The following is a 26,685-nucleotide window of genomic DNA, read 5'->3' on the forward strand; positions in this document are numbered from 1 at the left end:
ATCCAAAATACCTCTGGTCCCAAGCATTTTAGATATGGGATACTCAACCTGTATTTGTTTTTATACAATGTGTCTATTTCATAGAATAATACACCACCTTTTTGTAAAATAATATTACAAGGCTTCTAATATTCTTTTTTACAAAAGGGAGAACATTATCATTGTTATAACTTATATCGATATCTAGGCAACATAGAATTCTTGGTTACATGACACGTTTTGAAGAAAAAGTTATCCTCCCAGTTTTTCTTGGGAAATGCAGTCTGCTACCCAGGGCATACATTATACTTATAGATGGCAGAGACCAGTGAGCCTCAAGTAGTAGCTCAATGGCCAGTAAACCCAAAACCTATCGATCACATTATAATGCACCAGCTGAAGTAATGGTTTCGTACCAGTTAACAACTATATTTCGCACAACTTCGGGATACTTAATGTCAATATATTAAATGCTATAGCCTTGGATACTTTTTTTCAGCTAGAAAACTATCAATTGCATTTTTAAATGCATTTACAGAGTCCACCATTATTACCTTCTCCGGCAGGGAGTTCCAAATCCTTATTGCCCTTACCGTGAAGAACCCTTTCCTATGTTTTGTATGGTATTCTCTCTCCTCTAGCCTCAGCGAGTGCCCATGTGTCCTATACAGAATTCTATTAATAAACAAATCCCCTGCTAACTCTTTGTATTGACCCTTTACATATTTGAAGATATTAATAATATCTCCTCTTAGACGCCTCTTTTCAAGGGAATACATATTTAACCTAGTAAGCCTTTCCTCATACTCCAGTGTCTTTAACCCTTTAATCAGTTTAGCAGCGCTCCTTTGAACTCTTTCGAGCTCCCAGATATCTTATTTATAATATGGTGCCCAAAATTGAACACGGTATTCCAGATGCAGACGTACCAATGATTTATACAGAGACAGGATTACATCCTCGTCCCTTGTCTCAGTACCCCGTTTTATGCACACAAGGGGGGAGATTCAAATGTTTGAAAAGTTGGTTAGATGTCTGTTTTTTCCTGTCTATTAGATAGGAAAAAACAGACTCCCATCTGACTTTTCAAACATTTGAATCTCCTCCAAGGACTTTACTTGCCTTCTTTGCTGCACGTTACCTGGTACAGCAGGAGGCCTTGCTCAGATTTGTGCTTGTATTTCCTTTCCTGAATAAGCACTCTGAAAACTGTCCTTAGAACTTCAGTAGATCTCCATAGGACAGTCATTGTTGTATAGTTATTGATGGACCACAGCTATTGGCTTCTGTCTTATACATGGGGATATACATATAAAATGAACCAGAGCACCACTAAATTCCGAATAACAGCATTAGGACATGCTAGGTAACAGCACTAGGACATGTTCTATTTACTGTCCATAAACAGTTACATAACTATACTTTTTAAACTAGTAGACTACCTGCACAGTCTATCTAATAAGTCTAATTGTATATCTAAATGCAATATTTTAATTATACAATTAAAGTTCTATAAAGTTGTAAAAAGTTATTTTCAATTTTATTTTCGATCACAAAAGTTGCAGCATTTGTGAGCATGTGAAAATAAGATGTTGAAACATTAGTTAAATGCGGGAACATATCCTTTCAGGAACTGAAGTTACTCTCCAAATCAGAAGCTCCACCCGTGATAGCCTCTGAAGAACATGCTACAGATGAGGAAAAGCTGGCCTCCTCAGTCAGTAGCCAGAAGTGGACCTGCATGGCAGTGGACCTGGAACCAGACAAGCAAGACTATCCCCAGCCCTCGGACCTGACCAGTTTTGTCAATGAAAACCAGTTCCACGCATCCACAGATGGTATGTAGCAGCTGTCACCCTCTTGTTTCTCCGTTGTTACCCCTTACAGTTGTTGGTGCTAATACACGTGCACATATTCCTTATTCCAGGTTACCATTCCCAATCGTAGTACAGGTGGATCGTAAAGTATGAAAAAGTAAAAAAAAAAAGTGAAAACTCATGTCGACCTTTTTCCATGTCAACCTAGTACATGTCGACCTAATGACCATGTCAACCTAGTGACCCTGTCGATCTAATGCATGTCGACCAATAGTGGTCGACCTAATGACTGTCGACCTAAGTGCTGTCGACCTAATGACCGTATCCCGAACAGATGCAGGTTATATAGATTTATGTTTAGAAATTTTTGGTTTTTGCAAATGTTTTCCTTTTCCAATATTGACTAATTACACGGTATAATCACCTTACTATGTACGTCTCACTACCTATTCTTATTATGTGGGCTATACTGTATGAATTACACAGTATAATCACCTTACTATGTATGTCTCACTACCTATTCTTATTATGTGGGCTATACAGTATGAATTACACAGTATAATCACCTTACTATGTACGTCTCACTACCTATTCTTATTATGTGGGCTATACTGTATGAATTACACAGTATAATCACCTTACTATGTACGTCTCACTACCTATTCTTATTATGTGGGCTATACTGTATGAATTACACAGTATAATCACCTTACTATGTACGTCTCACTACCTATTCTTATTATGTGGGCTATACTGTATGAATTACACAGTATAATCACCTTACTATGTATGTCTCACTACCTATTCTTATTATGTGGGCTATACTGTATGAATTACACAGTATAATCACCTTACTATGTACGTCTCACTACCTATTCTTATTATGTGGGCTATACAGTATGAATTACACAGTATAATCACCTTACTATGTACGTCTCACTACCTATTCTTATTATGTGGGCTATACTGTATGAATTACACAGTATAATCACCTTACTATGTACGTCTCACTACCTATTCTTATTATGTGGGCTATACTGTATGAATTACACAGTATAATCACCTTACTATGTATGTCTCACTACCTATTCTTATTATGTGGGCTATACTGTATGAATTACACAGTATAATCACCTTACTATGTACGTCTCACTACCTATTCTTATTATGTGGCTATACTGTATAAATTACACAGTATAATCACCTTACTATGTACGTCTCACTACCTATTCTTATTATGTGGGCTATACTGTATGAATTACACAGTATAATCACCTTACTATGTATGTCTCACTACCTATTCTTATTATGTGGGCTATACAGTATGAATTACACAGTATAATCACCTTACTATGTACGTCTCACTACCTATTCTTATTATGTGGGCTATACTGTATGAATTACACAGTATAATCACCTTACTATGTACGTCTCACTACCTATTCTTATTATGTGGGCTATACTGTATGAATTACACAGTATAATCACCTTACTATGTATGTCTCACTACCTATTCTTATTATGTGGGCTATACTGTATGAATTAAACAGTATAATCACCTTACTATGTACGTCTCACTACCTATTATTATGTGGGCTATACTGTATGAATTACACAGTATAATCACCTTACTATGTACGTCTCACTACCTATTCTTATTATGTGGGCTATACTGTATGAATTACACAGTATAATCACCTTACTATGTATGTCTCACTACCTATTCTTATTATGTGGGCTATACTGTATGTATTACACAGTATAATCACCTTACTATGTACGTCTCACTACCTATTCTTATTATGTGGGCTATACTGTATGAATTACACAGTATAATCACCTTACTATGTACGTCTCACTACCTATTCTTATTATGTGGGCTATACTGTATGAATTACACAGTATAATCACCTTACTATGTACGTCTCACTACCTATTCTTATTATGTGGGCTATACTGTATGAATTACACAGTATAATCACCTTACTATGTACGTCTCACTACCTATTCTTATTATGTGGGCTATACAGTATGAATTACACAGTATAATCACCTTACTATGTATGTCTCACTACCTATTCTTATTATGTGGGCTATACTGTATGAATTACACAGTATAATCACCTTACTATGTACGTCTCACTACCTATTCTTATTATGTGGGCTATACTGTATGAATTACACAGTATAATCACCTTACTATGTATGTCTCACTACCTATTCTTATTATGTGGGCTATACTGTATGAATTACACAGTATAATCACCTTACTATGTACGTCTCACTACCTATTCTTATTATGTGGGCTATACTGTATGAATTACACAGTATAATCACCTTACTATGTACGTCTCACTACCTATTCTTATTATGTGGGCTATACTGTATGAATTACACAGTATAATCACCTTACTATGTACGTCTCACTACCTATTCTTATTATGTGGGCTATATAGTATGAATTACACAGTATTATCACCTTACTATGTATGTCTCACTACCTATTCTTATTATGTGGGCTATACTGTATGAATTACACAGTATAATCACCTTACTATGTACGTCTCACTACCTATTCTTATTATGTGGGCTATACAGTATGAATTACACAGTATAATCACCTTACTATGTACGTCTCACTACCTATTCTTATTATGTGGGCTATACTGTATGAATTACACAGTATAATCACCTTACTATGTACGTCTCACTACCTATTCTTATTATGTGGCTATACTGTATAAATTACACAGTATAATCACCTTACTATGTACATCTCACTACCTATTCTTATTATGTGGGCTATACTGTATGAATTACACAGTATAATCACCTTACTATGTATGTCTCACTACCTATTCTTATTATGTGGGCTATACTGTATGAATTACACAGTATAATCACCTTACTATGTACGTCTCACTACCTATTCTTATTATGTGGGCTATACTGTATGAATTACACAGTATAATCACCTTACTATGTACGTCTCACTACCTATTCTTATTATGTGGGCTATACTGTATGAATTACACAGTATAATCACCTTACTATGTATGTCTCACTACCTATTCTTATTATGTGGGCTATACTGTATGAATTACACAGTATAATCACCTTACTATGTACGTCTCACTACCTATTCTTATTATGTGGGCTATACTGTATGAATTACACAGTATAATCACCTTACTATGTACGTCTCACTACCTATTCTTATTATGTGGGCTATACTGTATGAATTACACAGTATAATCACCTTACTATGTACGTCTCACTACCTATTCTTATTATGTGGGCTATACTGTATGAATTACACAGTATAATCACCTTACTATGTACGTCTCACTACCTATTCTTATTATGTGGGCTATATAGTATGAATTACACAGTATTATCACCTTACTATGTATGTCTCACTACCTATTCTTATTATGTGGGCTATACTGTATGAATTACACAGTATAATCACCTTACTATGTACGTCTCACTACCTATTCTTATTATGTGGGCTATACAGTATGAATTACACAGTATAATCACCTTACTATGTACGTCTCACTACCTATTCTTATTATGTGGGCTATACTGTATGAATTACACAGTATAATCACCTTACTATGTACGTCTCACTACCTATCCTTATTATGTGGGCTATACTGTATGAATTACACAGTATAATCACCTTACTATGTACGTCTCACTACCTATTCTTATTATGTGGGCTATACTGAATGAATTACACAGTATAATCACCTTACTATGTACGTCTCACTACCTATTCTTATTATGTGGGCTATACTGTATGAATTACACAGTATAATCACCTTACTATGTATGTCTCACTACCTATTCTTATTATGTGGGCTATACTGTATGAATTACACAGTATAATCACCTTACTATGTACGTCTCACTACCTATTATTATTATGTGGGCTATACTGTATGAATTACACAGTATAATCACCTTACTATGTACGTCTCACTACCTATTCTTATTATGTGGGTTATACTGTATGAATAATCACCTTACTATGTACGTCTCACTACCTATTCTTATTTTCTCTATCGTCCTAAGTGGATGCTGGGGTTCCTGAAAGGACCATGGGGAATAGCGGCTCCGCAGGAGACAGGGCACAAAAAAGTAAAGCTTTTACCAGATCAGGTGGTGTGCACTGGCTCCTCCCCCTATGACCCTCCTCCAGACTCCAGTTAGATTTTGTGCCCGAACGAGAAGGGTGCAATCTAGGTGGCTCTCCTAAAGAGCTGCTTAGAGAAAGTTTAGCTTAGGTTTTTTACTTTACAGTGAGTCCTGCTGGCAACAGGATCACTGCAACGAGGGACTTAGGGGAGAAGTAGTGAACTCACCTGCGTGCAGAGTGGATTTGCTGCTTGGCTACTGGACACTAGCTCCAGAGGGACGATCACAGGTACAGCCTGGATGGTCACCGGAGCCGCGCCGCCGGCCCCCTTGCAGACGCTGAAGAGAGAAGAGGTCCAAAATCGGCGGCTGAAGACTCCTGAGTCTTCATAAAGGTAGCGCACAGCACTGCAGCTGTGCGCCATTTTCCTCTCAGCACACTTCACACAACAGTCACTGAGGGTGCAGAGCGCTGGGGGGGGCGCTCTGAGAGGCAAATAAAAACCTTATTAGAGGCAAAAAATACCTCACATATAGCCCACAGAGGCTATATGGAGATATTTAACCCCTGCCTAACTTCAAAAATAGCGGGAGACGAGCCCGCCGTAAAAGGGGCGGGGCCTATCTCCTCAGCACACAGCGCCATTTTCTCTCACAGAAAAGCTGGAGAGAAGGCTCCCAGGCTCTCCCCTGCACTGCACTACAGAAACAGGGTTAAAACAGAGAGGGGGGGCACTGATTTTGGCGATATTGTATATATATAAAAGATGCTATAAGGGAGAAACACTTATATAAGGTTGTCCCTATATAATTATAGCGTTTTTGGTGTCTGTCTCCCTCTGTCTCCCCAAAGGGCTAGTGGGTCCTGTCCTCTGTCAGAGCATTCCCGGTGTGTGTGCTGTGTGTCGGTACGTGTGTGTCGACATGTATGAGGACGATGTTGGTGAGGAGGCGGAGAAATTGCCTGTAATGGTGATGTCACTCTCTAGGGAGTCGACACCGGAATGGATGGCTTATTTAGAGAATTACGTGAGAATGTCAACACGCTGCAAGGTCGGTTGACGACATGAGACGGCCGACAATCTATTAGGACCGGTCCAGGCGTCTCAGAAACACCGTCAGGGGTTTTTAAAAAACGCCCATTTACCTCAGTCGGTCGACACAGACACAGACACGGACACTGAATACAGTGTCGACGGTGAATAAACAAACGTATTTCTCATTAGGGCCACACGTTAAGGGCAATGAAGGAGGTGTTACGTGTTTCTGATACTACAAGTACCACAAGAAAGGGTATTATGTGGGAGTGGAAAAAACTACCTGTAGTTTTTCCTGAATCAGATAAAATAAAATGAAGTGTGTGATGATGCGTAGGGTTACCCCGATAGCAAATATTGGCGTTATACCCTTTCCCGCCAGAAATTAGGGTACGTTGGGAAACACCCCTTAGGGTGATAAGGCGCTCACACGCTTATCAAGTGGCGTTACCGTCTCCAGATACGGCCGCCCTCAAGGAGCCAGCTGATAGGAAGCTGGAAAAATATCCTAAAAAGTATATACACACATACGGTGGTTATACTGCGACCAGCGATCGCCATCAGCCTGGAGATGCAGTGCTGGGTTGGCTTGGTCGGATTCCCTGACTGAAAATATTTTATTCATGTAGAGCATTTAATAGGATGCATTCTATATATATGTATGTGAGATGCACAGAGGGATATTTGCTCTCTGGCATCAAGATAAGTGCGTTGTCCATATCTCCCAGAAGATGTCAGGGACACGACAGTGGTCAGGTGATACAGATCCCATACGGCAGATGGAAGTATTGCTGTATAAAGGGAAGGAGTTATTTGGGGGTCGGTCCATCGGACCTGGGGACCACAGCAACAGCTGGGAAATCCAACCTTTTTTACCCCAAGTTACATCTCAGCTAAAAAAGACACCGTCTTTTCAGCCTCAATCTTTCCTTTCCCATGAGGGCATGCAGGCAAAAGGCCAGTCATATCTGCCCAGACATAGAGGTAAGGGAAGTAGACTGCAGCAGGCAGCCCTTTCCCAGGAAAAGAAGCCCTCCACCGCGTCTGCCAAGTCCTCAGCATGACGCTGGGGCCGTGCAAGCGGACTCAAGGTGGGGGGGTAGTCTCAAGAGTCTCAGGGCGCAGTGGGATCACTCGCAAGTTGACCCCTAGATCGTACGAGTATTATCCCAGGGGTAAAGATTGGAGAGTCGAGACATCTTCTCCTCGCAGGTTCCTGAAGTCTGCTTTACCAACGGCTCCCTCCGACAGGGAGGCAGCATTGGAAACAATTCACAAGCTGTATATCCAGCAGGTGATAATCAAAGTACCCCTCCTACGACAAGGAAAAGGGTATTATTTTTCCACACTATATTGTGGTACTGAAGCCAGACGGCTTGGTGACACATAGTCTAAATCTAAAATGTTTTGAACACTTACATAAAAGGTTCAAATCGAGATAAAGTCACTCAGAGCAGTGATAGCGAACCGGAAAAAAGGGGACTATATGGTGTCCCTGGACATCAAGGATTACCTCCATGTCCAAATTTTGTCCTTCTCATCAAGGGTACCTCTGGTTCGTGGTACAGAACTGTCAATATCAGTTTCAGACGATGCCGTTTGAATTATCCACGGCACCCCGGGCCTTTTTACCAAGGTAATGGCCGAAAAGATGTTTCTTCAAAGAAAAAAGGCATCTAAATTATCCCTTACTTGCACGACCTAAAAAGGGCAAGTTCCAGAGAACAGTTGGAGGTCGGAAGAGCACTATCTAAAGTAGTTCTTCGACGGCACGACTGGATTCTAAATATTCCAAGAATCGCAGCTGTTTTCCGACGATACGTCTGCTGTTCCTAGGGATGATTCTGGACACGGTTCAGAAAAAGGTTTTTCTTCCCGAGGAAAAAGCCAAGGAGTTATCCGACCTGTCAGGAACCTCCTAAAACCAGGAAAGGTGTCTGTACATCAATGCACAAGAGTCCTGGGAAAAATGGTGGCTTTTTACGAAGCAATTCCATTCGGCAGATTCCATGCAAGAATTTTCCAAAGGGATCTGTTGGACAAATGGTCAGGGTCGCATCCTCAGATGCACCTGCGAATAACCCTGTCGCCAAGGACAAGGGTATATCTTCTGTGGTGGTTGCAAAAGGCTCATCTATTGGAGGGCCGCAGATTCGGCATACAGGATTTGATCCTGGTGACCACGGACGCCAGCCTGAGAGGTTGGGGAGCAGTCACACAAGGAAGAAACTTCCAGGGGGTATGGACGAACCTGGAAAAGTCTCTTCACATAAACATTCTGGTACTAAGAGCAATCCAAAATGCTCTAAGCCAGGCGGAACCACTCCTGCAAGGAAAACCGGTGTTGATTCAGTCGGACAACATCACGGCGGTCGCCCATGTAAACAGACAGGGCGGCACAAGAAGCAGGAGTGCAATGGCAGAAGCTGCCAAGATTCTTCGCTGGGCGGAGAATCACGTAATAGCACTGTCAGCAGTGTTCTTCCCGGGCGTGGACAACTGGGAAGCAGACTTCCTCAGCAGACACGATATTCACCCGGGAGAGGGGGGTCTTCATCCAGAAGTCTTCCACATGCTAATAAACTGTTGGGAAAGACCAATGGTAGACATGATGGCGTCTCGCCTCAACAAGAAACTGGACAAGTATTGCGCCAGGTCAAGAGATCCACAGGCAATAGCTGTGGACGCACTGGTAACACCTTGGGTGTACAAATCAGTATATGTGTTTCCTCCTCTGCCTCTCATACCAAAGGTATTGAAGATTATACGGTGAGGAGGAGTAAGAACAATACTAGTGGCTCCGGATTGGCCAAGAAGGACTTGGTACCCGGAACTTCAAGAGTTGGTCACGGACGACCCGTGCCCTCTACTTCTGAGAAGGGACCTGCTACAACAGGGTCCCTGTCTCTTTCAAGACTTACCGCGGCTGCGTTTGACGGCATGGCGGTTGAACGCCAGATCCTAAAAGGGAAAGGCATTCCAGAAGAAGTCATTCCTACCTTGATTAAGGCAAGGAAGGAAGTCACCGCGAAACATTATCACCGCATTTGGCGAAAATATGTCGCGTGGTGCGAGGATCGGAGTGTTCCGACGGAGGAATTTCAACTGGGTCGTTTCCTACATTTCCTACAATCAGGATTGTCTATGGGTCTCAAATTGAGATCTATTAAGGTTCAAATTTCGGCCCTGTCAATATTCTTCCAAAAAGAATTGGCCTCAGTTCCTGAGGTACAGACTTTTGTTAAAGGAGTACTGCATATACAGCCTCCTGTGGTGCCTCCGGTGGCACCGTGGGATCTAAATGTAGTTTTAGATTTCCTCAAATCCCATTGGTTTGAACCATTGAAAAAGGTGGATTTTAAATATCTCACATGGAAAGTGACTATGTTACTGGCCCTGGCTTCCGCCAGGAGAGTATCTGAATTGGCGGCTTTATCTTATAAAAGCCCTTATCTAATCTTCCATTCGGATAGGGCAGAACTGAGGACTCGTCCGCATTTTCTCCCTAAGGTGGTATCAGCGTTTCACCTGAACCAACCTATTGTGGTGCCTGCGGCCACTGGCGACTTGGAGGACTCCAAGTTGTTGGACGTTGTCAGAGCCTTAAAAATATACATTTCAAGGACGGCTGAAGTCAGAAAATCTGACTCGCTGTTGATACTATATGCACCCAACAAGTTGGGTGCCCCTGCTTCTAAGCAGACGATTGCTCGTTGGATTTGTAACACAATTCAACTTGCTCATTCTGTGGCAGGCCTGCCACAGCCTAAATCTGTTAAGGCCCATTCCACAAGGAAGGTGGGCTCATCTTGGGCGGCTGCCCGAGGGGTCTCGGCATTACAATTCTGTCGAGCAGCTACGTGGTCGGGGGAAAACACGTTTGTAAAATTCTACAAATTTGATACCCTGGCAAAAGAGGACTTGGAATTCTCTCATTCGGTGCTGCAGAGTCATCCGCACTCTCCCGCCCGTTTGGGAGCTTTGGTATAATCCCCATGGTCCTTTCAGGAACCCCAGCATCCACTTAGGACGATAGAGAAAATAAGAATTTACTTACCGATAATTCTATTTCTCGGGGTCCGTAGTGGATGCTGGGCGCCCATCCCAAGTGCGGATTATCTGCAATACTGTACATAGTTATTGTTAACAAATTCGGGTTATATTGTTAAGGAGCCATCTTTAAGAGGCTCTTTCTGTTATCATACTGTTAACTGGGTTTAGATCACAAGTTGTACGGTGTGATTGGTGTGGCTGGTATGAGTCTTACCCGGGATTCAAATTGCCTCCCTTATTGTGTACGCTCGTCCGGGCACAGTACCTAACTGGAGTCTGGAGGAGGGTCATAGGGGGAGGAGCCAGTGCACACCACCTGATCTGGTAAAAGCTTTACTTTTTTGTGCCCTGTCTCCTGCGGAGCCGCTATTCCCCATGGTCCTTTCAGGAACCCCAGCATCCACTACGGACTCCGAGAAATAGAATTATCGGTAAGTAAATTCTTATTATGTGGGCTATACTGTATGAATTACACAGTATAATCACCTTACTATGTACGTCTCACTACCTATTCTTATTATGTGGGCTATACTTTATGAATTACACAGTATAATCACCTTACTATGGGGGTAATTCCAAGTTGATCGCAGCAGGATTTTTGTTAGCAATTGGGCAAAACCATGTGCACTGCAGGGGAGGCAGATATAACATGTGCAGAGAGAGTTAGATTTGGGTGGGGTGTGTTCAATCTGCAATCTAATTTGCAGTGTAAAAATAAAGCAGCCAGTATTTACCCTGCACAGAAATAAAATAACCCACCCAAATCTAACTCTCTCTGCACATGTTATATCTGCCTCCCCTGCAGTGCACATGGTTTTGCCCAATTGCTATCAAAAATCCTGCTGCGATCAACTTGGAATTACCCCCTATGTACGTCTCACTACCTATTCTTATTATGTGGGCTATACTGTATGAATTACACAGTATAATCACCTTACTATGTACGTCTCACTATCTATTCTTATTATGTGGGCTATACTGTATGAATTACACAGTATAATCACCTTCCTATGTACGTCTCACTACCTATTCTTATTATGTGGGCTATACTGTATGAATTACACAGTATAATCACCTTACTATGTACGTCTGACTACCTATTCTTATTATGTGGGCTATACTGTATGAATTACACAGTATAATCACCTTACTATGTACGTCTCACTACCTATTCTTATTATGTGGGCTATACTGTATGAATTACACAGTATAATCACCTTACTATGTACGTCTCACTACCTATTCTTATTATGTGGGCTATACTGTATGAATTACACAGTATAATCACCTTACTATGTACGTCTCACTACCTATTCTTATTATGTGGGCTATACTGTATGAATTACACAGTATAATCACCTTACTATGTACGTCTCACTACCTATTCTTATTATGTGGGCTATACTGTATGAATTACACAGTATAATCACCTTACTATGTACGTCTCACTACCTATTCTTATTATGTGGGCTATACTGTATGAATTACACAGTATAATCACCTTACTATGTACGTCTCACTACCTATTCTTATTATGTGGGCTATACTGTATGAATTACACAGTATAATCACCTTACTATGTATGTCTCACTACCTATTCTTATTATGTGGGCTATACTGTATGAATTACACAGTATAATCACCTTACTATGTACGTCTCACTACCTATTCTTATTATGTGGGCTATACTGTATGAATTACACAGTATAATCACCTTACTATGTACGTCTCACTACCTATTCTTATTATGTGGGCTATACTGTATGAATTACACAGTATAATCACCTTACTATGTACGTCTCACTACCTATTCTTATTATGTGGGCTATACTGTATGAATTACACAGTATAATCACCTTACTATGTACGTCTCACTACCTATTCTTATTATGTGGGCTATACTGTATGAATTACACAGTATAATCACCTTACTATGTACGTCTCACTACCTATTCTTATTATGTGGGCTATACTGTATGAATTCATGCTTATTGAAGCTCAGAGGTAAATTTACTAAAGGCTGATTTGCTGTTTCTCTGCAAAAAAGATGAATTTTTGCAAATCGCTAATTTACTAAGGATTAATTAGTATAAAGGTCACATGTCAAATGCGACTCTGTACTCCAAATCACGGCAATTCACCATTAAATAACATTGGTATCATTGGAAATTGCAGATTTACTAAAAATTGATTTTGTCAAAACGCTTCACTTCACACCAAAAACGTGACAAAGACGCATCTCAATGTACTAAATCAATGCACTGATATTTTTTATATTTTTGAGCATGTTCACATGGAACAACTATTTTTTTGTCTAGGGTCTTATTCATACCTGGACACAGCTGCGCGCCTGTACGCAGCTGCTGCATCCAGAGTGTGTCTATACACACGCACTGGACGCAGTACGTGTATGCGACCCTTCGTCATGCGGTCACATTCCGGAATGATGCAGCCGCAAGGTGATTAACTGCGGCGGCCGTCGGGGTCGGGGGGCTGTCGACACAGTGTTGGCTGTGTGACGTCACATGCAGCCGCTCTGAGAAAAAAACTTTTTTAGCATAGCAGGGCTGCACAAGCGATTGCAGCCCTGCTATGCTAAAATACACTCCCCCATAGGCGGCGTCTAGTTGATCGCACGAGCAGCAAAAAGTAGCTACGTGCGATCAACTCGGAATGAGGGCCAAGGGTCAATAAGGGGAGATTTGTTAAATTGCCCAAAATTGATTCTTAGTAAATTGCCCCCTTTGTATTAAAAATGCATATCATTGCTGGGGTAGTGGTGCAATGTGGTCCACACAGACTGTGCAATATAAAGTGCTTATATGACCCTATAAACGGGTGTGATACTGGTTACCGGCATTTAGGATGGCAGCGGTCATAAGACCGACAACAGCATCCCAATGCCCAGCATCCTGACAGGATATTACAATCGGGATTCCGGTGTTGGCATTCCAAGTAATGTCGCAGTTCCGGTGCTAGCATTTTGCCCACGTGTTGGGATTCCGGCGCCGGAATTTCAAGCAGCGGCATCCCGACCACATCTCCTTTAAATAATTATCTCCATTATAGCCTCTTATAAGACAGAGATTACAACCCCAGCCATAAGAGATTTTCTGTAGATTATAAAATGTGTTTTCCTTATGTTGTGTTTATGAGAAGTGAGTATTACTTTTTTTCATTATTTTTATTTAAACTTACATTAATTTACTGTAATTTTTATGGCTAGTTCTTAAAGGCATGGGAATGTTTCCTAGAGACCTCCGCCTGTCTGTACACACACACACACACACACACACACACACACACACACACACACACACACACTTGACTAAGCCTTGGATGGAGCTAAAGCGGACGGTGATAGTAAATAGCCCTGTCCCTGACTTTTCCTTCCACTTTTGCACATGTTGTTTCTTCACACAAATCTATCTTTTCTGTGTACTGTGACACGCCGACACGGCAATGATATTCTATGTAAACTTGTTAATGCTTCTTTGAGTAGTGTTGTGGATGATAAAGGGAATCCCTGCTGCGTTGGTGTAAGAAATATAAACCTTCACACATAAGCAGAAACATGATGTTTTATTTTTAACCCTATAAATACATGTTGTACAGTAACAATACAAATGTACAGTAACTTAGCATTTGAAAATCAGTATAGCCCCTTTGTCTGGCGTTTGTGCTATTACAGAATAGACTGCTCCTAAAACTCACAACCCCTTTGGTATGACTTCAAAGTTTATTAATAACAAAAGATGTAAGGTGTATAGTGGGGAGACTTATTTACTGTTTAATTACTTTATGATTTTTACATTGTTTACAAATTAATTGAATACTATTGAAATCACATCAAGCAGCTACAATATATGTGAGTGAGATTTGGGCAGGAGAATTAAACTGATGGTGTGAGTTGGCATCATAATCGTCCTGATGTAAATGATGAGAATAGCTACTTGAATGTGTGCTGTGCTGAACTGTATTGTATACATTATGTAAATGAAGTTAAAACTCTGTAGGCAGGCTAACAAAGGCTAAAAGCAGAGAAGCTGGCTCAGAGATAGACAGCCGCTTTTACACTGCAGTTGCGTCTTTGGACACGCCCCCATTTCCTGGAACTGCAGGTAGCTCCGCCTCATCCCCGCCCCCAAATGGCCGCAGCATGTCAATCATGTTGTGCATGGGGAAACTGCGAGCGATCTTGCGGACAACAGGTGTCTCCCCGGGTGCCTGACTTAAACAAACCACCTCACCATCAGAATCCTCCTGGTCAATTTCCTCCCCAGCGCCAGCAACACCCATATCCTCCTCATCCTGGTGTACTTCAACACTGACATCTTCAATCTGACTATCAGGAACTGGACTGCGGGTGCTCCTTCCAGCACTTGCAGGGGGCGTGCAAATGGTGGAAGGCGCATGCTCTTCACGTCCAGTGTTGGGAAGGTCAGGCATCGCAACCGACACAATTGGACTCTCCTTGTGGATTTGGGATTTCGAAGAACGCACAGTTCTTTGCGGTGCTTTTGCCAGCTTGAGTCTTTTCAGTTTTCTAGCGAGAGGCTGAGTGCTTCCATCCTCATGTGAAGCTGAACCACTAGCCATGAACATAGGCCAGGGCCTCAGCCGTTCCTTGCCACTCCGTGTGGTAAATGGCATATTGGCAAGTTTACGCTTCTCCTCCGACAATTTTATTTTAGGTTTTGGAGTCCTTTTTTTACTGATATTTGGTGTTTTGGATTTGACATGCTCTGTACTATGACATTGGGCATCGGCCTTGGCAGACGACGTTGCTGGCATTTCATCGTCTCGGCCATGACTAGTGGCAGCAGCTTCAGCACGAGGTGGAAGTGGATCTTGATCTTTCCCTAATTTTGGAACCTCAACATTTTTGTTCTCCATATTTTAATAGGCACAACTAAAAGGCACCTCAGGTAAACAATGGAGATGGATGGATACTAGTATACTTATGGATGGACTGCCGAGTGCCGACACAGAGGTAGCTACAGCCGTGGACTACCGTACTGTGTCTGCTGCTAATATAGACTGGATGATAATGAGATGAAATCAATATATATATATGTATGTATATATAATATCACTAGTACTGCAGCCGGACAGGTAGATAATATATTTATTAGGTAATGATGACTGATGACGGACCTGCTGGACACTGTCAGCTCAGCAGCACCGCAGACTGCTATAGTAAGCTACTATACTATAGTAGTATGTACAAAGAAGAAAGAAAAAAAAAAACCACGGGTAGGTGGTATACAAATATGGATGGACTGCCGAGTGCCGACACAGAGGTAGCTACAGCCGTGGACTACCGTACTGTGTCTGCTGCTAATATAGACTGGATGATAATGAGATGAAATCAATATATATATATGTATGTATATATAATATCACTAGTACTGCAGCCGGACAGGTAGATAATATATTTATTAGGTAATGATGACTGATGACGGACCTGCTGGACACTGTCAGCTCAGCAGCACCGCAGACTGCTACAGTAAGCTACTATACTATAGTAGTATGTACAAAGAAGAAAGAAAAAAAATAAACCACGGGTAGGTGGTATACAATTATGGATGGACTGCCGAGTGCCGACACAGAGGTAGCTACAGCCGTGGACTAACGTACTGTGTCTGCTGCTAATATAGACTGGATGATTGATAATGAGATGAAATCAATATATATATATGTATGTATATATAATATCACTAGTACTGCAGCCGGACAGGTAGATAATATATTTATTAGGTAATGATGACTGATGACGGACCTGCTGGACACTGTTAGCTCAGCAGCACCGCAGACTGCTACAGTAAGCTACTATACTATAGTAGTATGTACAAAGAAGAAAGAAAAAAAAAAACCACGGGTAGGTGGTATACAATTATGGATGGACTGCCGAGTGCCGACACAGAGGTAGCTACAGCCGTGGACTAACGTACTGTGTCTGCTGCTAATATAGACTGGATGATTGATAATGAGATGAAATCAATATATATATGTATGTATATATAATATCACTAGTACTGCAGCCGGACAGGTAGATAATATATTTATTAGGTAATGATGACTGATGACGGACCTGCTGGACACTGTCAGCTCAGCAGCACCGCAGACTGCTACAGTAAGCTACTATACTATAGTAGTATGTACAAAGAAGAAAAAAAAAAAAAAAAACACGGGTAGGTGGTATACAATTATGGATGGACTGCCGAGTGCCGACACAGAGGTAGCTACAGCCGTGGACTAACGTACTGTGTCTGCTGCTAATATAGAGTCTAGACTAGATGATAAATTATTGATAATGAGATGAAATCAATATAATATCACTAGTACTGCAGCCGGACAGGTACTATATATATTTATTATGTAATGACTGATGACGGACCTGCTGGACACTGTCAGGTCAGCACAGCACCGCAGACTGCTACAGTAAGCTACTATAGTAGTATGTATAAAGAAGAATGAAAAAAAAAAAAACCACGGGTAGGTGGTATACAATATTATATATATATATATATATATATATTATATACAATTATATATATATATATATATTAAACTGGTGGTGATTGATTATTAAACTGGTGGTCACTTCAGGTCACGTTGCAACTTGCAACTAGTACTCCGAGGCCTAAGCAGACAATCACAAAATATATTATTATACTGGTGGTCAGTGTGGTCACAACAATGGCAGTGTGGCACTGACTCTGGCAGCAAAAGTGTGCACTGTACGTTATATGTACTCATGAGTCCTGCTCTCAGACTCTAACTGCTCCCCACTGTCAGTGTCTCCCCCACAAGTCAGATAATACACTTACAGTCACACTATCTATTATCTAATCTAGTATAAATATCACTTCAGCAAGTAGTATAGTAGTATACAGTATAGTAGTACTCCTCCTAATAATGCTCCCCAAAATACTGTGTCTCTCTCTTCTCTAAACGGAGAGGACGCCAGCCACGTCCTCTCCCTATGACTCTCAATGCACGTGTGAAAATGGCGGCGACGCGCGGCTCCTTATATAGAATCCGAGTCTCGCAATAGAATCCGAGCCTCGCGAGAATCCGACAGCGTGATGATGACGTTCGGGCGCGCTCGGGTTAGCCGAGCAAGGCGGGAAGATCCGAGCCTGCTCGGACCCGTGTAAAAAACCTGAAGTTCGGGCGGGTTCGGATTCAGAGGAACCGAACCCGCTCATCTCTAGTATAATCACCTTACTATGTATGTCTCACTACCTATTCTTATTATGTGGGCTATACTGTATGAATTACACAGTATAATCACCTTACTATGTACGTCTCACTACCTATTCTTATTATGTGGGCTATACTGTATGAATTACACAGTATAATCACCTTACTATGTACGTCTCACTACCTATTCTTATTATGTGGGCTATACTGTATGAATTACACAGTATAATCACCTTACTATGTACGTCTCACTACCTATTCTTATTATGTGGGCTATACTGTATGAATTACACAGTATAATCACCTTACTATGTACGTCTCACTACCTATTCTTATTATGTGGGCTATACTGTATGAATTACACAGTATAATCACCTTACTATGTACGTCTCACTACCTATTCTTATTATGTGGGCTATACTGTATGAATTACACAGTATAATCACCTTACTATGTACGTCTCACTACCTATTCTTATTATGTGGGCTATACTGTATGAATTACACAGTATAATCACCTTACTATGTATGTCTCACTACCTATTCTTATTATGTGGGCTATACTGTATGAATTACACAGTATAATCATCTTACTATGTACGTCTCACTACCTATTCTTATTATGTGGGCTATACTGTATGAATTACACAGTATAATCACCTTACTATGTTTGTCTCACTACCTATTCTTATTATGTGGGCTATACTGTATGAATTACACAGTATAATCACCTTACTATGTATGTCTCACTACCTATTCTTATTATGTGGGCTATACTGTATGAATTACACAGTATAATCACCTTACTATGTACGTCTCACTACCTATTCTTGTTATGTGGGCTATACTGTATGAATTACACAGTATAATCACCTTACTATGTACGTCTCACTACCTATTCTTATTATGTGGGCTATACTGTATGAATTACACAGTATAATCACCTTACTATGTACGTCTCACTACCTATTCTTATTATGTGGGCTATACTGTATGAATTACACAGTATAATCACCTTACTATGTACGTCTCACTACCTATTCTTATTATGTGGGCTATACTGTATGAATTACACAGTATAATCACCTTACTATGTATGTCTCACTACCTATTCTTATTATGTGGGCTATACTGTATGAATTACACAGTATAATCACCTTACTATGTACGTCTCACTACCTATTCTTATTATGTGGGCTATACTGTATGAATTACACAGTATAATCACCTTACTATGTACGTCTCACTACCTATTCTTGTTATGTGGGCTATACTGTATGAATTACACAGTATAATCACCTTACTATGTACGTCTCACTACCTATTCTTATTATGTGGGCTATACTGTATGAATTACACAGTATAATCACCTTACTATGTATGTCTCACTACCTATTCTTATTATGTGGGCTATACTGTATGAATTACACAGTATAATCACCTTACTATGTACGTCTCACTACCTATTCTTATTATGTGGGCTATACTGTATGAATTACACAGTATAATCACCTTACTATGTACGTCTCACTACCTATTCTTATTATGTGGGCTATACTGTATGAATTCATGCTTATTGAAGCTCAGAGGTAAATTTACTAAAGGCTGATTTGCTGTTTCTCTGCAAAAAAGATGCATTTTTGCAAATCGATAATTTACTAAGGATTAATTAGTATAAAGGTCACATGTCAAATGCGACTCTGTACTCCAAATCACGGCAATTCACCATTAAATAACATTGGTATCATTGGAAATTGCAGATTTACTAAAAATTGATTTTGTCAAAACGCTTCACTTCACACCAAAAACGTGACAAAGACGCATCTCAATGTACTAAATCAATGCACTGATATTTTTTATATTTTTGAGCATGTTCACATGGAACAACTATTTTTTTGTCTAGGGTCTTATTCATACCTGGACACAGCTGCGCGCCTGTACGCAGCTGCTGCATCCAGAGTGTCTATACACACGCACTGGACGCAGTACGTGTATGCGACCCTTCACCATGCGGTCACATTCCGGAATGATGCAGCCGCAAGGTGATTGACTGCGGCGGCCGTCGGGGTCGGGGGGCTGTCGACACAGTGTTGGCTGTGTGACGTCACATGCAGCCGCTCTGAGAAAAAAACTTTTTTAGCATAGCAGGGCTGCACAAGCGATTGCAGCCCTGCTATGCTAAAATACACTCCCCCATAGGCGGCGTCTAGTTGATCGCACGAGCAGCAAAAAGTAGCTACGTGCGATCAACTCGGAATGAGGGCCAAGGGTCAATAAGGGGAGATTTGTTAAATTGCCCAAAATTGATTCTTAGTAAATTGCCCCCTTTGTATTAAAAATGCATATCATTGCTGGGGTAGTGGTGCAATGTGGTCCACACAGACTGTGCAATATAAAGTGCTTATATGACCCTATAAACGGGTGTGATACTGGTTACCGGCATTTAGGATGGCAGCGGTCATAAGACCGACAACAGCATCCCAATGCCCAGCATCCTGACAGGATATTACAATCGGGATTCCGGTGTTGGCATTCCAAGTAATGTCGCAGTTCCGGTGCTAGCATTTTGCCCACGTGTTGGGATTCCGGCGCCGGAATTTCAAGCAGCGGCATCCCGACCACATCTCCTTTAAATAATTATCTCCATTATAGCCTCTTATAAGACAGAGATTACAACCCCAGCCATAAGAGATTTTCTGTAGATTATAAAATGTGTTTTCCTTATGTTGTGTTTATGAGAAGTGAGTATTACTTTTTTTAATTATTTTTATTTAAACTTACATTAATTTACTGTAATTTTTATGGCTAGTTCTTAAAGGCATGGGAATGTTTCCTAGAGACCTCCGCCTGTCTGTACACACACACACACACACACACACACACACACACACACACACACACACACACACACACACACTTGACTAAGCCTTGGATGGAGCTAAAGCGGACGGTGATAGTAAATAGCCCTGTCCCTGACTTTTCCTTCCACTTTTGCACATGTTGTTTCTTCACACAAATCTATCTTTTCTGTGTACTGTGACACGCCGACACGGCAATGATATTCTATGTAAACTTGTTAATGCTTCTTTGAGTAGTGTTGTGGATGATAAAGGGAATCCCTGCTGCGTTGGTGTAAGAAATATAAACCTTCACACATAAGCAGAAACATGATGTTTTATTTTTAACCCTATAAATACATGTTGTACAGTAACAATACAAATGTACAGTAACTTAGCATTTGAAAATCAGTATAGCCCCTTTGTCTGGCGTTTGTGCTATTACAGAATAGACTGCTCCTAAAACTCACAACCCCTTTGGTATGACTTCAAAGTTTATTAATAACAAAAGATGTAAGGTGTATAGTGGGGAGACTTATTTACTGTTTAATTACTTTATGATTTTTACATTGTTTACAAATTAATTGAATACTATTGAAATCACATCAAGCAGCTACAATATATGTGAGTGAGATTTGGGCAGGAGAATTAAACTGATGGTGTGAGTTGGCATCATAATCGTCCTGATGTAAATGATGAGAATAGCTACTTGAATGTGTGCTGTGCTGAACTGTATTGTATACATTATGTAAATGAAGTTAAAACTCTGTAGGCAGGCTAACAAAGGCTAAAAGCAGAGAAGCTGGCTCAGAGATAGACAGCCGCTTTTACACTGCAGTTGCGTCTTTGGACACGCCCCCATTTCCTGGAACTGCAGGTAGCTCCGCCTCATCCCCGCCCCCAAATGGCCGCAGCATGTCAATCATGTTGTGCATGGGGAAACTGCGAGCGATCTTGCGGACAACAGGTGTCTCCCCGGGTGCCTGACTTAAACAAACCACCTCACCATCAGAATCCTCCTGGTCAATTTCCTCCCCAGCGCCAGCAACACCCATATCCTCCTCATCCTGGTGTACTTCAACACTGACATCTTCAATCTGACTATCAGGAACTGGACTGCGGGTGCTCCTTCCAGCACTTGCAGGGGGCGTGCAAATGGTGGAAGGCGCATGCTCTTCACGTCCAGTGTTGGGAAGGTCAGGCATCGCAACCGACACAATTGGACTCTCCTTGTGGATTTGGGATTTCGAAGAACGCACAGTTCTTTGCGGTGCTTTTGCCAGCTTGAGTCTTTTCAGTTTTCTAGCGAGAGGCTGAGTGCTTCCATCCTCATGTGAAGCTGAACCACTAGCCATGAACATAGGCCAGGGCCTCAGCCGTTCCTTGCCACTCCGTGTGGTAAATGGCATATTGGCAAGTTTACGCTTCTCCTCCGACAATTTTATTTTAGGTTTTGGAGTCCTTTTTTTACTGATATTTGGTGTTTTGGATTTGACATGCTCTGTACTATGACATTGGGCATCGGCCTTGGCAGACGACGTTGCTGGCATTTCATCGTCTCGGCCATGACTAGTGGCAGCAGCTTCAGCACGAGGTGGAAGTGGATCTTGATCTTTCCCTAATTTTGGAACCTCAACATTTTTGTTCTCCATATTTTAATAGGCACAACTAAAAGGCACCTCAGGTAAACAATGGAGATGGATGGATACTAGTATACTTATGGATGGACTGCCGAGTGCCGACACAGAGGTAGCTACAGCCGTGGACTACCGTACTGTGTCTGCTGCTAATATAGACTGGATGATAATGAGATGAAATCAATATATATATATGTATGTATATATAATATCACTAGTACTGCAGCCGGACAGGTAGATAATATATTTATTAGGTAATGATGACTGATGACGGACCTGCTGGACACTGTCAGCTCAGCAGCACCGCAGACTGCTACAGTAAGCTACTATACTATAGTAGTATGTACAAAGAAGAAAGAAAAAAAAAAACCACGGGTAGGTGGTATACAAATATGGATGGACTGCCGAGTGCCGACACAGAGGTAGCTACAGCCGTGGACTACCGTACTGTGTCTGCTGCTAATATAGACTGGATGATAATGAGATGAAATCAATATATATATATGTATGTATATATAATATCACTAGTACTGCAGCCGGACAGGTAGATAATATATTTATTAGGTAATGATGACTGATGACGGACCTGCTGGACACTGTCAGCTCAGCAGCACCGCAGACTGCTACAGTAAGCTACTATACTATAGTAGTATGTACAAAGAAGAAAGACAAAAAATAAACCACGGGTAGGTGGTATACAATTATGGATGGACTGCCGAGTGCCGACACAGAGGTAGCTACAGCCGTGGACTAACGTACTGTGTCTGCTGCTAATATAGACTGGATGATTGATAATGAGATGAAATCAATATATATATATGTATGTATATATAATATCACTAGTACTGCAGCCGGACAGGTAGATAATATATTTATTAGGTAATGATGACTGATGACGGACCTGCTGGACACTGTCAGCTCAGCAGCACCGCAGACTGCTACAGTAAGCTACTATACTATAGTAGTATGTACAAAGAAGAAAGAAAAAAAAAACCACGGGTAGGTGGTATACAATTATGGATGGACTGCCGAGTGCCGACACAGAGGTAGCTACAGCCGTGGACTAACGTACTGTGTCTGCTGCTAATATAGACTGGATGATTGATAATGAGATGAAATCAATATATATATGTATGTATATATAATATCACTAGTACTGCAGCCGGACAGGTAGATAATATATTTATTAGGTAATGATGACTGATGACGGACCTGCTGGACACTGTCAGCTCAGCAGCACCGCAGACTGCTACAGTAAGCTACTATACTATAGTAGTATGTACAAAGAAGAAAAAAAAAAAAAAAAACACGGGTAGGTGGTATACAATTATGGATGGACTGCCGAGTGCCGACACAGAGGTAGCTACAGCCGTGGACTAACGTACTGTGTCTGCTGCTAATATAGAGTCTAGACTAGATGATAAATTATTGATAATGAGATGAAATCAATATAATATCACTAGTACTGCAGCCGGACAGGTACTATATATATTTATTATGTAATGACTGATGACGGACCTGCTGGACACTGTCAGGTCAGCACAGCACCGCAGACTGCTACAGTAAGCTACTATAGTAGTATGTATAAAGAAGAATGAAAAAAAAAAAAAACCACGGGTAGGTGGTATACAATATTATATATATATATATATTATATACAATTATATATATATATATATATATATATATATTAAACTGGTGGTGATTGATTATTAAACTGGTGGTCACTTCAGGTCACGTTGCAACTTGCAACTAGTACTCCGAGGCCTAAGCAGACAATCACAAAATATATTATTATACTGGTGGTCAGTGTGGTCACAACAATGGCAGTGTGGCACTGACTCTGGCAGCAAAAGTGTGCACTGTACGTTATATGTACTCATGAGTCCTGCTCTCAGACTCTAACTGCTCCCCACTGTCAGTGTCTCCCCCACAAGTCAGATAATACACTTACAGTCACACTATCTATTATCTAATCTAGTATAAATATCACTTCAGCAAGTAGTATAGTAGTATACAGTATAGTAGTACTCCTCCTAATAATGCTCCCCAAAATACTGTGTCTCTCTCTTCTCTAAACGGAGAGGACGCCAGCCACGTCCTCTCCCTATGACTCTCAATGCACGTGTGAAAATGGCGGCGACGCGCGGCTCCTTATATAGAATCCGAGTCTCGCAATAGAATCCGAGCCTCGCGAGAATCCGACAGCGTGATGATGACGTTCGGGCGCGCTCGGGTTAGCCGAGCAAGGCGGGAAGATCCGAGCCTGCTCGGACCCGTGTAAAAAACCTGAAGTTCGGGCGGGTTCGGATTCAGAGGAACCGAACCCGCTCATCTCTAGTATAATCACCTTACTATGTATGTCTCACTACCTATTCTTATTATGTGGGCTATACTGTATGAATTACACAGTATAATCACCTTACTATGTACGTCTCACTACCTATTCTTATTATGTGGGCTATACTGTATGAATTACACAGTATAATCACCTTACTATGTACGTCTCACTACCTATTCTTATTATGTGGGCTATACTGTATGAATTACACAGTATAATCACCTTACTATGTACGTCTCACTACCTATTCTTATTATGTGGGCTATACTGTATGAATTACACAGTATAATCACCTTACTATGTACGTCTCACTACCTATTCTTATTATGTGGGCTATACTGTATGAATTACACAGTATAATCACCTTACTATGTACGTCTCACTACCTATTCTTATTATGTGGGCTATACTGTATGAATTACACAGTATAATCACCTTACTATGTACGTCTCACTACCTATTCTTATTATGTGGGCTATACTGTATGAATTACACAGTATAATCACCTTACTATGTATGTCTCACTACCTATTCTTATTATGTGGGCTATACTGTATGAATTACACAGTATAATCATCTTACTATGTACGTCTCACTACCTATTCTTATTATGTGGGCTATACTGTATGAATTACACAGTATAATCACCTTACTATGTTTGTCTCACTACCTATTCTTATTATGTGGGCTATACTGTATGAATTACACAGTATAATCACCTTACTATGTATGTCTCACTACCTATTCTTATTATGTGGGCTATACTGTATGAATTACACAGTATAATCACCTTACTATGTACGTCTCACTACCTATTCTTGTTATGTGGGCTATACTGTATGAATTACACAGTATAATCACCTTACTATGTACGTCTCACTACCTATTCTTATTATGTGGGCTATACTGTATGAATTACACAGTATAATCACCTTACTATGTACGTCTCACTACCTATTCTTATTATGTGGGCTATACTGTATGAATTACACAGTATAATCACCTTACTATGTACGTCTCACTACCTATTCTTATTATGTGGGCTATACTGTATGAATTACACAGTATAATCACCTTACTATGTATGTCTCACTACCTATTCTTATTATGTGGGCTATACTGTATGAATTACACAGTATAATCACCTTACTATGTACGTCTCACTACCTATTCTTATTATGTGGGCTATACTGTATGAATTACACAGTATAATCACCTTACTATGTACGTCTCACTACCTATTCTTGTTATGTGGGCTATACTGTATGAATTACACAGTATAATCACCTTACTATGTACGTCTCACTACCTATTCTTATTATGTGGGCTATACTGTATGAATTACACAGTATAATCACCTTACTATGTATGTCTCACTACCTATTCTTATTATGTGGGCTATACTGTATGAATTACACAGTATAATCACCTTACTATGTACGTCTCACTACCTATTCTTATTATGTGGGCTATACTGTATGAATTACACAGTATAATCACCTTACTATGTACGTCTCACTACCTATTCTTATTATGTGGGCTATACTGTATGAATTACACAGTATAATCACCTTACTATGTACGTCTCACTACCTATTCTTATTATGTGGGCTATACTGTATGAATTACACAG

At 40.6% G+C, this 26,685-nt stretch overlaps 1 protein-coding gene across 5 annotated transcripts in view; it reads left to right on the forward strand.

Moving 5' to 3' along the window:
- The window catches only part of TACC2 (transforming acidic coiled-coil containing protein 2), a 310,387-nt gene that overhangs the window by 242,088 nt on the left and 41,614 nt on the right, over window positions 1–26,685 (forward strand). For all 5 annotated transcript variants that reach the window (XM_063961851.1, XM_063961854.1, XM_063961853.1 and 2 more), the window contains exon 10: window positions 1,610–1,817. In XM_063961851.1, coding sequence (XP_063817921.1) covers window positions 1,610–1,817 — 208 coding nt within the window. The remainder of the gene's footprint in view (window positions 1–1,609; window positions 1,818–26,685) is intronic.

This window comes from Pseudophryne corroboree, chromosome 3 (genome assembly GCF_028390025.1).
Source record: "Pseudophryne corroboree isolate aPseCor3 chromosome 3, aPseCor3.hap2, whole genome shotgun sequence".
NCBI lineage: Eukaryota > Metazoa > Chordata > Amphibia > Anura > Myobatrachidae > Pseudophryne > Pseudophryne corroboree.